The sequence below is a fragment of the Thunnus maccoyii genome, chromosome 20 (assembly GCF_910596095.1).
Source record: "Thunnus maccoyii chromosome 20, fThuMac1.1, whole genome shotgun sequence".
Taxonomy (NCBI): domain Eukaryota; kingdom Metazoa; phylum Chordata; class Actinopteri; order Scombriformes; family Scombridae; genus Thunnus; species Thunnus maccoyii.
In genome coordinates this window covers 17,400,194-17,416,653 of record NC_056552.1, presented here as the reverse complement: position 1 = coordinate 17,416,653, position 16,460 = coordinate 17,400,194, and the positions used below count along the sequence as shown (strand labels likewise).

Here is a 16,460-nt window from a genome sequence, read left to right as displayed (position 1 = left end):
GTAATTTCCACGACACAAAAACATTGATAATGGGCCGGTACTTTATTTACATGCTGCAAAAATGTGAGATGCCATTGCCACTGAATGCTGCTGCTTTTACTGTGTCATGACTGTGGTTGTCAACAGAAGACAGGACACGTGGCTTTATTTGTATGCCTAAATCCCTACATGCTTTAATTACTGGACTACCAAGCATTAAGTGGAAAATTCATCATTCAACATCTACTGACCTAGCGCACAAATAATCAGAGAGAGAATGAACAGATTCATTAAATTATCAGAATATGATTAAATCACTGAGCAAATAGAAAATGTATGATATAGTAAGAAAAAAGCTGTAAAATATTATAGTTTACAATAATTATTCACATTCAAAGGCTTTACATCTCAATACATACACAACATGGCCCCTGAACATGACTTCAATCCAAATATGATTCATATATTAGAATTTAAATAACACAGAATGAACTAGAGGCTAGACAATAGCCATCAAATAACCTTATACAAGAATAAAAATACAAAAACTGTATCCTAATATCATTGCATTACTTGCTTCAGATTTTAATAATACATCATCTGTACATCACAGTTCTAGTCAGTTACAAGCCAGGTAGAGTATTCCATACACAATGTAACCGACTGCCATCAACTTGATTCATACAATTTTTCTAACTAGAGGCAAACGCTTCTCATGAGCGTTTCCTCAACTTTATAGACAGATACAGCAATTTCATCGGTTATTTGGATCAGATAGATATCCTTTAACTGACATCCAACCACATTGAGCCCTGGGCCCCAGGGCCAGAGGGTCCTATTCACCTATACTCCAGTCACACACTGCACACACAGACTCAGCTGAAGGAAGAGGACCTTTGGATAGGACCTTAAGGTAATATGTCAAAAATTAAAAGCATTATGATAATACATATTGCTAAAACAAGAGCACAAGTTAAATCAATCGCTTTAATTTCTATTGGGCCAAACATCAGAATGGAAAAAAAAAAAAAAGACGACGAGCCAGTGAGCCCGATGAGGCAGTTCTGCCATCTTGTCCAGGGACAAAAGCTTTACTGTGATTGCTTCCGAGAATGATAGTATGTGTATGTATCACTGTTGATGAAGGTTTTCTGTTCAGCATGGGGTGGTCAGCACATAAGATTTTGTTTTCAATAGGACGTACTGAAGATGAGCAGACTATCCCACCAAAAAAAAAGAAAAAAGAAAGAAAGAAAAAAAAAAAAAAAAGAAATTGAAGAATTCACACCACAAAGAAATAGCCAGTGAATGGTACAGAACAGCCAAATCATCCAATAATATTCGCTATGGTTGCCAATGCAGTCAAAAATACCCACCTTTAAACTTGAATAAACTATATCTCCAGTGCCCTAGGAGAGAGAAGCGGACAAGGCTGAGCTACAAAACTGGCCATGCAGGAAAGATAAGCAAGTTATGATTAGGAAGTACAAGCTAGTGGCATGTTTACCCGCCCCCTGTTAGCAATACATCCTCAGTAACGGCTATGGAAGGCTCACACTTATACAGAGACTGATTCAGACCCATGTCTCACTGCAGACCGGCACTCTGCTTTGTTACATCGAGACCTTAATTGGACTGCAATAAGCAAGTACCAAGAGACTAAAAAAACAACTCAAATACCGTGGGAATATTTGGGCTCTGACAAAAATATATATAGGATTTGAGTTTGGTAAACGTGTGAGACTGAATCAGCTTACAGTATCTGTTACAACTATGGAGTATATGCAGTAGAAGTGGGGCTGACTACAGCTTGCACATATGATGTAGGATTAGGATATGGTTTAATTAAAGATATCAGGATAGGCTCTGGTTCACAAAAGCTAGATTTTGTGTTATGGTATCATTGAAGCAGGAAACCAGTCCTTGCATTTGAGATAGTCCTAGCGGTACCCAAGCTTGTGTCCCTCTACACACAAGCTTGCCATTCTCTTTCCCCCCTGCAGAATGTACAAAAAGCAGATGTGCATGGTGGTAGTCTTATCATCCATACATGGAAAAATGCAATAGAAGCCTCACAGAGAGCACAAAGAACAAGCAAAGCAACCCTGAATCCAAAGTTGTATTTTTCCCCATGTTCTACTCAGGAAAACAAACAAGGTCTAGATGCCAGCGTCTCTAAGAGTTTGTTTACATTGCGGTGATGAAGGGCACTAAAGAGGGTGTTACTCTGCTCAGTGATTGGCCTCAGAGCTAAAGAGGAGTGGCCACAGGAGGAACTGTGCTCCTATAGGCCGGGGTTTTGGTGCCTTTGATAGATCTTTCTCCACACTTCCTGGATCTTCTTGCACCATCTGTCAGCATTTCCGCTGGGGTCCATCAAATAGTATGTTCGGTTAGGCTACAAACATCACAAGAAAGGAAAAAACAATATTAAAAAAAAAAGTAAACCACATATGAGGAGAGATTCTAAACTTTGGGCAAGTATCAGCATGTTGCTGGAGAAAAATATGCCGGACAGACATCGGAAATAGTCATGTACCGTGTGAACAAAGAAGGTTTTGAAGTTCTTGGCCTCAGGGCGTAGCTCTAGGGACCAAGGAATCTCCCCTTTCAGGACCTTGTTGACAGGATCCACGTAGTACAGGTGTGGTCCTTCAGTGAGAAGCAGCTGTCTCCGTCGAGCAAACAGACCCTGCAATGGAATGCCACACGTCTCGAGACATTAGTTCACCAACAGAGGGGGCTATGAGGCCATGACACTTTCCTCTCCACAGCAGGGAATTCCCCTTTACTTTCTATATGCCAGCAGTCAGAGCAAAACTCAACTGATGAGCCAACTGGAAAACCTGTCCACATTGTACTTTGAAGCTATCAAAAACACAGCTACTGTATAGTCTAGTTGGCAGAAAACTCTAAAGCTATAAGTTTGAACTTCCTAAATTTTTGAATATACAATAAATATGAAAAAACAAATTATATGGGCAAGAATTCACCCACCTTTCGTTTGTCCACTGGGCCCATTTTCAGGATCAGGTTATTCTCAACAAACTGGTGCCTGTGTAATTAAGCAAAAGCAGATTACCAACAACCCTCTCCTTTACACTCATTCATCAACAACAAATATGCATTAACAGCTACACAAATACTTGTCTATAACATTATAATTAAAGTTAACTTAGTTTCACATTTTTTGGACATGCACAAGACTTCAATGCGAGAAGGATTCAGATATAAACGGACACACAAACAGATCGTCAATCGTCAGGGGTTTACCAGGGGTTTCCAGTGGTTTGTTTGTCCAGCAATAGCAGCTTCTCCTCTTCAGTGAACTGCAGGTCCAGCTCAAAGGAGTTGTTGTCCAGGTCGTGGATGTACTGCTCAATGTTGCTGCTGGACCTTTGTGGGGGCGTGGATTCGTGTGGTGACAGGGAGTGTGATGAGCTGGACTGGGCCACCTGCATGTTGCTGAATTGGCTCAGGAGGTCGTCGTACTGAGGTTGGAAATAAGATAGGTGATGTTTGACTGAGGATCTGTGGTTTGTAGAAGGTTTATGTGGGAAACGTGTGTTTCAACAAGACATCCCAACTTATGTCTGCCCTTGAATAAGCAAACAATAGACAAAAAAAGAGAAATAAAATATCTCACGTTTCCATAGCAGTCCTCATCATCCTCAGACATGGCTGGCAGGTACGGGGTCAGCTTGGGGGGTGTCTGTAGGTGTAGGTCACTCCAGGAGATGGTGTCAAAGAAGGGGTGCTGCTTCAAAGGGTCATACCCTCCCATCTCCTCACACCCAATCCGCTTTGAGGGGTCCAGTGACTGAAGGAAAAACAGATATGATGTGTTTTCATTCAGTGTAAAAGCACTTCCCTGTAAATAACACTGGCACAGATAACTCATTTAACAAATAAATTTCCAAAGTTACATTTCATTGTATCTTACATGTATGAATTATTGCATATGACGACCTACCAAAAGCTGTTTGACAAGATCCTTGGCTCTTGGGAAGAATTTCTCTGGGAATTCATACTCCAGCTTTATGATCTTCTGGAATATTAGGTACTCATTTCTACATAATTGTATGAAACACAAGAGGAAAGGCAAAAAAATAAAACTGTTAAGGGAGGGTATCAAGTGAAATGTTGTTTACTAGACTGATAGAACTACAGCAAATTTATTCTCAAGTCTAGTATTTGTTGCACTTGAAATAACACTGAAAATTAAAGTTTTTCCCCACAGTTATTTTTGGGTGTTTGTGCCTTTATCTGACAGTCATCGTATAGAGAGACAGGAAGTATGGGGAGAGAAAGCGAGAGAGACAAGAGAGGAACGACATGCAACAATGGTCCCTGAGCCGGAATCAAATGGTTATGTGGTATGCGCCCTAACACTTTGATTACCAGAGCACCCCTGATTGGCCATTATAAGAGCATGAATTAATGACCATTAACTGAGCTGTGACAACAACATCCCTTTATACTTACCCAGCTCTGAACGGTGGTAAACCAGCCACCAGCTGATAGATAATACATCCCAAGGCCCAGAGGTCAGAGCTAAGAAAAAAAAAAAAAAAGGAACAAAGTTAGAGAAATAAACTTAGTGATCTGATGCCAGGCTTATCTGACACAACATGAAAACAATGATTAGCAACTGTATGAGTTGCAGGATGACTAAACCTGATTACCTCTTGCAGGCTGATTTCTCCGTTAGCAGCTCTGGAGACACATACTGTGCTGTTCCAACAAAGGAGTTTGCTCTCGCTGCCAAACAATGAAAATAAATGATAAAAAGACATGAATACATTTATACTGCTCACAAAAGGTAAAATGCCTAATTCATGGCACTAATACACCTGTTATACTTTATGTTAATGGTAAATGGCTGCATTTATATAGCACTTTTATCCACAGCACTTTACAATGTTTCTGTTCACCCATTCACACTCACGCGCACGCACACACACACACGGCGGCAAGCTACCATGTAAGGTGCTGGAACAACCATTGGGAACAAATTGGGGTTCAATATCTGCCCACACTTCAACATGTGGACAGGAGGCGTCGGGGATCGAACCCCCAACATTCTGACTGTGGTTGTACCTTGCTTACTGTCTGATGATAACTGTTTTGCTGTTCCAAAATCTGTTATCTGGATGTGCATCTCTTCACTCAGAAGAATATTCTCTGGTTTCAGATCTCTGAAATGAACAGAACGGGTTGTAAATTATATGAAGGAAAAAAAAAAACACTTTACAAGGTTTGAAAATTATATTAAGAAAAATGCAAAAAGTCAGAAAGTCTTACCTATGTATTATCCCCTTATTGTGTAAGTATTCTAGAGCACAAACTATTTCAGCTGAGTAGAATCTAGTGCAGGTCTCATCAAATGAACCAATTTTGCGAATGTATTTCAGGAGCTCTCCATTCTTAGCGTAGCTGAGACCAAAATCTAAGAAAAGCTAGTTAAGGATCACTGTGATTACAAGACATCTATGCAAAACAACTGGTAGGTTATTAATATAAAACATGCCTTGACAAATTGAATTTGTTAAAGGATACACAACTTCTCATCATCTTGAAATGTGAAGTAGAGCTTGACGAAGAATGGGTGTTCTAGATTTGACATCAAATCCCTTTCTCTTTTCACGTACTGGGCTTTGTTCTCCTTCATAATATGCCGCTTCTCTAAAATCTTAACTGGAGAAGAGGAAAAAGAAAGAAAATAGAGTAAGTAAAGTAGTAAGAATACACAACACAACTTTTCAATCTTGATAATTAAATGTAATTCGCCACATTAAGCAAAAGTTGGTGGATTACTACTTACTTGCAAATTCTTTCCCCGTTACCTGCTCTCTTGCCAGGACAACCTTGAGAGAAAATAAGAAAGAAATACAACATGGTATATTACTTTCATGTCAGACTTAAGAGAAAACTTAGTAACTCTTAAGGTCTGTCTTGTCAATTCACCTCAAATGAATCGAAGATGACTCATCCAAGTACATTAATCAAAGGAATGCTAGCATGTAGCAACATCTATCCAGGTATAATTCAAAAGCTAAGTGGAATGCATGGTATATACCGTCGAGAAGGAGCCCTCTCCCAGTATCTTGCCGAATCTGAAGTCCTCTGGTTTCTTCTTGCGTGGCTGAGGGGCCTGAGCGGCCGGCTGTGTGCGGAGGTCTGCGCCCTGGCTGCTGGCAGACGCTCCTACAGCACGGGCCCCTGAGGCCGAGCCCTCCATGCTGGGACAGTGGCTACTGCTTGCGCCTGGGATAGCAAGTGGCGAGCAGGAGTCAGGGTGGTTTCTTACCATTGATGGATGCGAGCAGGAACAAATGACAACGCTGGGCTGAATGGGCACAACATCATACTGGAATGAGAGAGGGAGCATTCATAAAACATCAGTTAGTAGGGTGATGCAGTTAGAGTTCTTGTTTAAAGGCCATGCCCACATGTGGTTTAAACAGTGAATCATCACTTGGGGACTATTGGGGACTGTGCATCCTTGCTTCAAACTATCAAAGAGCACCATTTAATGCACCCAAACACTACTACTGTAAATGCATGATTTGTCCCCTTCATCATGACTAACAACAGGTGTGCTGGCAAGTCAACAATGTCCAGCAACTTTGAGGCTAAATATTGGAATATACCAACTGTGATAACTGCTTCCAATATCAATGTGTACAACATCAATTTATAGAAAATGTCATGTTGTCTAGTTGCTGTTCAGAAATTTGAACTGCCATGTTAATGTATTTTCACCATTAATAAATAAAATGACAATAGTGATAGGCATTAAACAGAAAATATTAATATTTCAATATTTTCAAAAAATAATATATACAATTTCTTACATTTGCTGGTACAGCAGAATATAAAATAAAAACGATATAATGCTCTACAAAACAAACAATCACCCAACCTTTTTACAGAAAATGTGTACATGACAGTAGAAGAGATGGGGTTTAGAGGATCTGGACCATATAGTGTAGACACACTTTCCAAGGTCGCCAAATTAAATTTACTGCAGCTAAAAACTCTTGGTGGGATATCAACTTTGACATGCAATTTAAAGTGAGACCACTTAAGGAACATAGTCTAGAATTAATAAAGACATGCAACAACTATTGAAGAAGCCGCTTCTGACCTGGTGGTCCCACCCTCCACCCTCAACTATGTCCAAGTTACTGTTTTCATGTGACAACTGTTCCTACTACCTCAAACTGCACTGAACTTTGATCATGTACATGATGATTGTATGTACATGATCAAAACTGTCATGGCAGCTAACAAAATACTGGTGAGAAACCCATCAAATAATTGCTGAAGACTCAAAAGATAAGCAGCGACAGGTTGTGCTTTCAGATAACTCGTTTTGTGCTTCTCCCAACTTTAGTTATTTTTAACTTACTGAACTACTATAACACTCTGCTGTTCGGGTTACAACTCAAGTCAACGTTAGTTCAGTTGGCCTAGCTTTTTCTCATTCAAAACCAAGGTGTGGCCATTTAGCTGCCTTTATCCGGACTTGACTGTATGGTTGCCAACTGGCCATATAACTATCTCCTGACCATTTACTATTAGTCATCCGTGTAGTGTTTGATAGAAAAATGCCAGCTAACGTTAACATAACCCTGAGTACTCGGGCATCATCAGGCCTGTGCGAACTTTCTCTGCTAGGAAGCTAACGTTAGCTCCTGCTGCCTTGTCAAATAATGCCGGCCATCTCTGACAGCGAGTTATAAACTTACAGCCTGCAAATTAGCCAGCGTTAACGTTAGCGAGCCAGGTAACAAGACAACTAACTTCAAAACCCGTATCGCCACTTTCATGGGGACGTTACTTAGTCATACGCAAAGTTAGTGTGCTGTCGTTATTTTCGAAATGTGACAGGTAAAAGGTTGACAATTGAACTGTACAACGTTAACTTTAAAAGCTTTCTAACCGAAAAGGTGGGACGTAATACGGCTAGCTACTGTTAGCTTAGCTAGCGGTGGCATCGCTCGGGAAAGCGCGAAGCTGTTTAGCTCACATTAGCCAACAGATACTGAGCAAAAGGAAACTGTTAATACATCCTATAAAACTAACATAAAGTGCTACGTCGGCGCCAAATCAATTGAATAACCTCTAAACATCGATAAAGCCAAGTGTAACGTAGCAAATCTTTAGTGTTGTGTTAGCCAACATTAGCTGGGAGCTAACGTTAAACGGTCTTTTGCGGCTAGCAGCGCTCTTCAACATGAAGGCCCGAGGTAACTATTTGTTGTCAAAACAGCCGCCACACTGCACATTTAGAGCACCGGCTTCGAGCTGATATTCACGTTAAAGCTGCAACACTTACCAGCTGACTTGTAGCTCTTGCCATGGGAGTTTTCCACGAGTATTTATTTGGAATAAAAATAATTAGAGAAGCTCCAGTAATGGCTGCCTCTGCGCCTTCATTTTCGAGCTGTGACGTCGTTCCACAACAATGTTACCGCAGGACAGCAGAGGAGAGTCCCGCTGTGTCCGCCCCCCCTCCGCCACATTTACAACATACTCTACTTCATCTCACTGATGCAGATGATCATTAAAATACACACTGTACGATGTATAAACATTCTTTGCGCCGCTGTGTTTCACACTGACTAATAATGCTCTGCATCGAGGTTCATCTATACGACGAGTATTAGGTCCTCAATGAGAGAGAATAATTTTTTTTGAGATTACGAGTCATAATATAACGAGAATAAAGTTTTAATTCTATGAGAAAAAGTCATAATATTACAAAAAGTTCTAATTCTACGAGAACAAAGTCGTTACTCTGCCAGAAAAAATCATAGTATTACCATTAAAGTCATAATTCTACAAGAAAAAAGTCATAATATTATGAGAATAAAGTTGTGATTCAACGATAAAGAAAAGTCAATGTTATGATAATAAAGTTGTAATTCTACAATATAAGTCATATTATTACAAGAATAAAGTTGTACTTCTACAATAAAAAAGTAAATATTATGAGAATAGAGTTGTAATTCTACAATAAAAAAAGTCATAGAGAATAAAGTAATTCTACGAGGAAAAAAGTCACATTACAAGAATAAAGTTGTAATTCTACGAGGAAAAAGTCATATTACAAGAATAAAGTAGTAATTCTACGAGAAAAATTACAATTTTTTGTTGTAAAATTACCTCTTTATTCTCATATTATAACATGTTTCTCATATTACAGCTTTTTTTCCTCACAGGCCTAATATTATGACTTTATTCTCTTAATATACGTATAATCACATTTTTCTCAAAATGTAACAACTTTGCTCTTGAAATCTCTACATTTTTTTCATCTGTGTGGCCCTAATACTCTATAATACATCTACAAGTCTTTTCTGCAGTTTTAACTTATGTAGAAGCAGCGTGAATTCACACAGCTCCAAACTCTGCTTTTACTGATCAAGAGGATCACAAGGCTTTATTGTTGCATGCACAGCAACACAGCAAATAGCAACACTGAAGGCAGTGGAACTTGGCTCCTTCAAGCTCTAGTTCCAATTAGAGTATATAGTAAAATGAAAGAGGAAGAGCGAGACTAATTAAAATATATAGAAATAAGTGGTAAATATATAAATAAGTATAAATAAGTGTATCATAATTACAATAATTGATGATCTCATTATTGATCAAACCAGCCAGCTGAAACTGTGGCAACACTGTATCCCAACATGTACCTACAACTGAATGAAAGTTAGAAATATTCATTTATTTCTTCTGCAATTAAATACAAAAACATGTGTTTATTCATTTACAATTTTCATATTTTTTGGATACTTGTACAAAACCGTCTAGCCCAAAATAACTTTCATTTTATGTAGGAGTGATGTTGAAAAACATTCACTAGTCCTTGTATTAAAAGGATCCATAGTTTAAATATGCTTTATTGTGTTGACTTTGATTCTGTCTCTTCCTCTTCCTCTTCCTCTTCATGTTCATCATGTGAGACTGTTGTTGACTCATCGTTGTTTTGCACTTTTTCATCTTCTGCTTCTTCTTCATCGTCCTCTGATGTGTCAGTGTCCTCGCTAGAATCATCATCTTCCGGTGCACTAAACACAGAAAAGACAATTTGTTGATCTCAATAAACAAACTCATCTAAAACTAATTAGGGATGCACAGATTTGTTTTATAAGAGTCTACAATATTTTTAATGTCTACTTTTTTACTAAAGGTCACGACAGGTCACTCAGTTGCAAATTTAACAGTTATATGAAGTGACATAACACTAGAAAAACACATCTAAAAATGCTGATTCTTCACTTGAGCAGTTGGCAGCAAAATACGGGATCAATTCTGATATTACATTTATCAAAGTACACGTCACTAAAAGATGTATCTGTATAGAAGAGTGCATCCAAGAGAGTACCTCACTCTGATAGAAGTTATATATTCAATGCCGTCATGTGCAATACTAATCACTTACCACTGACGTCTGTTGAGATTCATAAATTCTACTCCCGAGTCAACATCAAATGGATCTGTGAACAAGACCTATGATTAGCTTTTGTTGAGAAGAAAATTATTTCAACAATAAAGGTCATAACTCGGACACAAATTGCATCTCTCTCAATGTATGGGGCAATTTTCAAGAGATGCAGAAAACAATGAGTCTGGTTCCAGACTCGTGAATCACTGCCCAAATCTCCAATTTGTTCAGTGATTCATATAGAATTTAAGTCAAATGAACAAAGTGAAACACAATAGTAATCCAGTCTGATAATCAGGCTAGGAAACAATGCAATTTTGCTTAATTATGTTACTTTTAGGTAATTTGTGAAGCTTAAAAGCCTCAAGAACTGTCTTGTGTGATTTTTACATCCCAAAGGTCGCACATGAAGCAAAACCAATAAAGACAGATGTGTGACAAAACACAAAATGACCCCAACCACCACTACAACACAAAAATATTAGCAAAACACACACTGGATGGGACCCCAATATATTTCTTCCCCATTTTACCTAACTCTTCCTCCTCTGGTTTAGCCGTAAGAAAGTCCTTTTCTACAGAGAGCAGCTCTTCCTCTGACTGGCACGCAGCATAGCGCTGCAGCAGAACTTTATTGAGATCCAGGAACACTTTCCCCCACTTGAATTTCTTCAACAAAAGCAATGCCAGTTCTTCAAAACCTGGAAAATCAAATATAGTGTATCAGAATTTCACTGCTATAACAGCGATCATTTCAGACTAACTACAAAGAACACCCACCAGCTCAAACCTTACCTACAATACAGAACGTGGCAGCAAAAGCCTCAACGCAGGATAACTTGCAAGGCTTGCCGTAGTTGACAGGGTTTGCAGCTACAAGGTACGGCAGTAACCTGGGATGACTTCCAATCATCTTACTGAAGGGAGTTTCCTCCAGTTTGGCCCAGGAACAATCGATCACTGCTAACCCACTCTGGGCCACAATCTCTCTGTGAATAAAGACCCCCACAATATTTTTTTTAACTACAATTTCATTCAAATTAGATCACAAAACAAATTGAGACTTAAGAGTCACACACAAAACCAATGGATAGATTCATTAAGTGCATTTTTTAATTATTGTTTTTACAATTAAGATCAATTCTGATCCTCAATTAACCATTTTAGTCAATATCAAATAAAAAATACTTTGCCGATGAAACCATGCTAAATGTTAAACATAGCTAGGGTTTGATGTTTCATTGTTCATGCATGTGCATATCTTAACTCTTTCTGGCTGCTCAGTAGACTTTGAAAGAAATAGACAAAATCATTAATTGATCAGTCCAAAAAATGACCATTAGATGAATGTTATCTGTGGCACCTTATGACTTGTCTTGTGCATCATCAGTGTGTGTTACAATAATAAAAAATTGTACAGATTATTTTCAGTCCGGCAGTGATTTTAATGGGTTCAGCATGGAGGACGTAACTCAACATACCTGTCTGCTGGCGTCACATACTTTGTGCCCATTGGACTCAGTATGAGTCCGTTAAATCTCTGATTTAGGCGCAGGTTCCGTACAAATCCCTTGCGCACCAACTTTCTGCCAGTGCAACGTTTGGGATCGCAGTGACCCAGCTCCCACATGGCAAGTGGACAAGGCAGTTTCACCTGAGGGGCTTCTGCTCCCTCCTCCACATGAAGGCTTGCTGAAAAAACACAGTGACAGTGGTCAGACGTACGTTGTGATGTCAGTGTCAACACCCCTCACTTTCAGGGTTTTCATTTTGCAATTTTTCCTCAAAGGTAATTATCATTTACTCATCACATATATGGTTGACAGAGGTGGTGTGCTGTCATATGTCAAATCAGCTAATTTTAAAAGAACATGAACCACCTACATTACAACTATTAGATCATAACAAATTTTATATATCAATGATTTATGGTTACATTCTTACTTTAAGTAATGTTTTGTAAATGATGTACTTCTAGTTTGTATACATTGGTACATTTACTTCCTAAAACATATAATTTTGCAATTTTATACTGGAGAACTATTTTACTTTGTACACTCTTGGTTTTGTAGCACACACGTAAAATTGGACATGAGCACAAAACAGTAGAAGCACATTTTCAGATGATCAATATTCAATGCATCTTTACCTTCAAATGCAGAGTGCATTTCTTCTGTAAAGGCCTCTAATGATTTCCCTTTCATTTTATGCGCTTTGGCTTTGCCCTTGTTGTCACAGCGCACAAATTTGCCCTGTTTTTTTCGTCCCATATTGCATTCAGTGGACTGCTACTTATCAACTGTCAGATTACTGTCGGTTTTAAAAATGACCCGCAACTGTTTACATATTGCACGCCATTAGCCAACCAGCTACCACGAGCATGTTTGACAAAAATAATTCGCAAAAGCAAATGTTTCGTATTTTATCCTTGCGTACACCCTTCACAAACTCATAGAAGTCATCACAATAAACGGACACCTGCTTCTATTTATCCTGTCCTGCTTTTTATACAATTTAAAACACAGTTTAGTTGGTTCTCGCTACTTTGTATCGTGGTTAGCACGTCGTAAACCACGAAGCAGAAAGCGCAGGCGCACATCTTATTTTGCTCACGTGATCTGTCATGTGACGAACGATCATCAAGTAGCTAAAAAACTATAACCGGAAACACATTTTAGTCATTGAAAAATCAGCCATGCACTGTTTGTGTAACGAAATATATGATTTATTAAGGCTGTGGATGGTCTGTGCTTCTCTTTTCAGTAAGTACTTCTACACTCCGCTGAGTGTATTTTGTTTTTATGACAGTAATATTAAACCAGGTGCGCCTCATTGTGCAGAAATAGAGTTGAATCGAGTCTGTTCTTTTTGTTTACACAGTAAAACATGGAATTGCCGGTAAAATGAAGATTGTGGAGGAGCCAAACACATTCGGGTTCGTTACATATGTATATAAAGTAACGTAATTTTTTAACCATTTGATATTTATGTCAGCACTCTTCACTACTCTGCACTATTTGTATCCCGTTTACAGTTCTCAAAAACTGTTTCACCTGTACATAGTGTCACAGTCTTTTGTGTATGTATCTGAAGATTGTTGTGTTGTTGTGTGTTAGTACATTGGGAGCCACTAAACCAGAGTCAAATTCCTTGTCTGTATAAACATAATTGGCCAATAAAGATGATTCTGATACTGATTAAGCAAAATGATGTCAGTCACAGTGTGCTTCTTCTTCTTCTTCTTAGCCCCCTTTCTATTCTGACAGATTGTTTTCTCTGTTCAGGTTGAACAATCCTTTTCTGGCTCAAGGAAACAGACTACAGCCTAAAGTAACTCCAAATCCAGTGTCTGGTAAAAAAAAATAGTTTGACATTTTATAGCCTACAATTTATTTAATCCTGTCTTTGTGTGTTGTGAAAGTTTATCAAGCAAATAGTTGGTATATTTACTTCAAGTAATCAGTAAATGTTCTTTTGATCATCTAATCAATGGATCTACTAATCATGTCAGCACTGTTGTCTTTCTCAAGGTCCTGCACACCTTCATCGGTTGGCCGGAAAGTGCTTCAGTCTCTCAGAGTCAACGTAAGTATTTCACTTCACATGTCATGTGTGCATTATATTGTTATTCTCTGTTTTGAATGCTGGTTAGTTGATGTATGTTATATCAGTGTATCTGGAAAAAAACAAACATCATGATATTTGTGTGACTGGTCACTTTTCAGGTATAAATATGAATTCTGCCCATTTCACAACATCACCCAACATGAGCAGTCATTTAGATGGAATGCCTACAGTGGGATACTGGGGTAAGATGCAGCAGAGACAACCTTTTATTATTAATGCAAATGTGAGTATTTGAATATTAGGCAGTATGTTGAAGTTGTGTTGTAAGAGGAGCCTCTTGTGTAACAGGATCTGGCAAGAGTGGGAAATAGCAAACAACACTTTCACAGGCATGTGGATGAGAGACGGTGATACTTGTGGAACCAGAAACAGAGAAACAAAGGTTAGTGGGGTTTTAAATGTTTAAACTCATTCTGGTAGTTATTTAATGTAATTTAGGGGCTCCTAGTTGCTTCTGTCAGTGTCTGACTCATAACAGTTAATTTGACCCCTTTAAGTAGTCACCTCAGAGCCATGATAGCTTTAAATCAGACAACTATCCAATCAATACATCAACCTAAAATCATTTTCACTGATAAATCAAGAATATGAACAATGGAAAGTTTGTTGTGTAACTTGTGTCATGTCACTTTTCTGTAGGTGAGTCTCGTCTGCAGTGGGAGCAGCAAGCTTGCTCAAGTCTCAGAGCCCAGCACTTGTGTGTACTCGCTAACCTTTGAGACCCCGCTCGTTTGCCATCCACATTCTCTTTTAGGTAAGAGACAAAAGAACTGTATCAGAGCACAAGTCAGCAGCCTAAGTCAGTGGTAATTGAGATTTTTATCATTCATATGCTCTTTTTAAGTGTACCCAAGCCTGACTGAGAACCTGCAAACGGAATGGGATGAAGCTGAGCAGGCTCGCTATGAAGGTCTTATTACTGATCAGGTAAGGAGCAGTTTAGCTGAAAACAGCATGACTCGTGCTATCCTGGTTACTGAGTAGTTCATATTCCATTTACATTCAATTTCACTTCACTCATTTGTATTCTTAGCTGTCATTTTCATGTAAAATGCTCCTGTTTATGTAATAATCTTGTGTATATTTGCTGCAGGGATATAATAATCTTCTGAGGGATATTTTTGAGGATGCTGGTTTCCTGAAGAGCCAAAAAGTGAAGGTGAAGCTGCCGGAGGTTGTAGCCAATCCAGAAACGGACAACTCTTTACAAAAATGTACAGAGGTGTGTATATTTATTACAAAGATTTGAGTACTTTTCCAAATAACAGCATAAATAATATTTCAATGCTGCTTAACATGTAAGACAGGAAGTTGTTTACACGCTCTACTTAATATATTTTTGTACAGGACCTCCAAAAACAGAGAGAAGAGATTAAGAGACTGCGCGCTCTCCTCAGTCAACACAATATTCCCTTTGATTCAAAGCCAAGTAAGTCACTGAGGCTGTCTTCACTCAGTTGAGACAATCTTATACAGTATGTAGTAACAGTTTTGTATGTAATGTGTTCTGCTGTTTGTCACAGATGAAGCAAAAGGCACAGTGAGTGTGACGGTTAAGGATCGACACTTAAGAGGAGATGACGGCCTTTTTGATCAGCTTTGAAAATCACCCGGGACGAGTCACTGCCTCCACTCTCCATTCATATCTCCATCACCTGACTGGATTTGAAGATTTTGTTTGGTCAGTGTGAGTGACCGCGAAACTGGCTGGACAATGTTGCTGTCACTGAGGTGACAAGACAGCAGCGCAAATATACCTGAGAAGTGTGAAAGACAAAAACTGAACTCATTTGTGGATTGTTACACTTTCCAGACTCTACAGCAGAAGTAAAAAACCTTTCAGAGGAGCTACAGAATGACACTGGCTCCTTTTTAAGACATTTCAACAGAGAGGAAGATCTTGTTAAATGATAAAATTGTGTAAACATGCAGCATATTGAGAAATATGAAAAGGTTTTAAGGGGGGAAAAAAAAGTTGTATTCATGTCTCAACACTTCAATGTCTTCAGCCGTTTTACAGACTTTTTACAGGAGAAAAAACTGTTACGGATGAAGAATTACACTAAAACTTATTTCTTTCCTACCTTTTTTTCCCCCCAAATGGTACACTGAAAAACTGTGAATGCCTTGTACCAGGTGGAAGACATTTTGAGAAAATATCTACAAAGGGTGCAACACCTACAAGGGTATATCTACAAAGCAACAACTCTTTCTCCTGTTGGACCAAATAAAGAGCAGGACCTAAAGCATTTGATTAAATAACTGTTGTTTTCATGTGTATTTGTGTCAGACCAAAAGGCAAAAGTGATATAAAAAAAAAAAAACAGCTCAAATAAAAAATGTAACAGCCGCCTTCACCTAAACTCTCAGTTTCCTTCCTGTGAGAAGTTTGTGA

General features: G+C 38.7%; 3 protein-coding genes across 4 annotated transcripts; 1 reads left to right on the top strand and 2 right to left on the bottom strand.

Annotated features, from left to right (window-relative positions):
- Positions 1 to 23: 23 nt before the first annotated feature.
- pdpk1b (3-phosphoinositide dependent protein kinase 1b) lies at positions 24 to 8,711 on the bottom strand. Its single transcript, XM_042397917.1, has 14 exons — positions 8,324 to 8,711; positions 6,059 to 6,349; positions 5,804 to 5,846; positions 5,539 to 5,676; positions 5,284 to 5,428; positions 5,080 to 5,177; positions 4,665 to 4,740; positions 4,465 to 4,533; positions 3,953 to 4,049; positions 3,626 to 3,799; positions 3,253 to 3,470; positions 2,977 to 3,034; positions 2,519 to 2,671; positions 24 to 2,377 (listed from the first exon to the last, which is right to left on the bottom strand). Exons 1-14 carry the CDS (start codon positions 8,345 to 8,347, stop codon positions 2,264 to 2,266), a joined length of 1,698 nt encoding a protein of 565 aa, XP_042253851.1. The 5' UTR covers positions 8,348 to 8,711; the 3' UTR covers positions 24 to 2,263.
- A 1,148-nt stretch (positions 8,712 to 9,859) lies between these two features.
- tsr3 (TSR3 ribosome maturation factor) lies at positions 9,860 to 13,017 on the bottom strand. The gene is made up of 6 exons (XM_042397922.1): positions 12,588 to 13,017; positions 11,920 to 12,130; positions 11,234 to 11,427; positions 10,972 to 11,139; positions 10,436 to 10,490; positions 9,860 to 10,061 (listed from the first exon to the last, which is right to left on the bottom strand). The coding sequence occupies exons 1-6, from the start codon at positions 12,706 to 12,708 to the stop codon at positions 9,893 to 9,895; spliced, it is 918 nt and encodes a 305-aa protein (XP_042253856.1). The 5' UTR covers positions 12,709 to 13,017; the 3' UTR covers positions 9,860 to 9,892.
- gnptg (N-acetylglucosamine-1-phosphate transferase subunit gamma) lies at positions 12,083 to 16,324 on the top strand. 2 transcript variants are annotated; one of them, XM_042397919.1, is made up of 11 exons: positions 12,083 to 12,227; positions 13,319 to 13,373; positions 13,723 to 13,790; positions 13,969 to 14,023; positions 14,164 to 14,247; positions 14,354 to 14,447; positions 14,705 to 14,819; positions 14,910 to 14,992; positions 15,159 to 15,287; positions 15,413 to 15,494; positions 15,589 to 16,324. In XM_042397919.1, the coding sequence occupies exons 1-11, from the start codon at positions 12,170 to 12,172 to the stop codon at positions 15,666 to 15,668; spliced, it is 903 nt and encodes a 300-aa protein (XP_042253853.1). In that variant the 5' UTR covers positions 12,083 to 12,169; the 3' UTR covers positions 15,669 to 16,324. The 2 variants fall into 2 exon arrangements, with proteins under 2 accessions (XP_042253853.1, XP_042253852.1); XM_042397918.1 differs by lacking the exon at positions 12,083 to 12,227 and adding an exon at positions 13,044 to 13,200.
- The last annotated feature ends 136 nt before the right edge of the window (positions 16,325 to 16,460 follow it).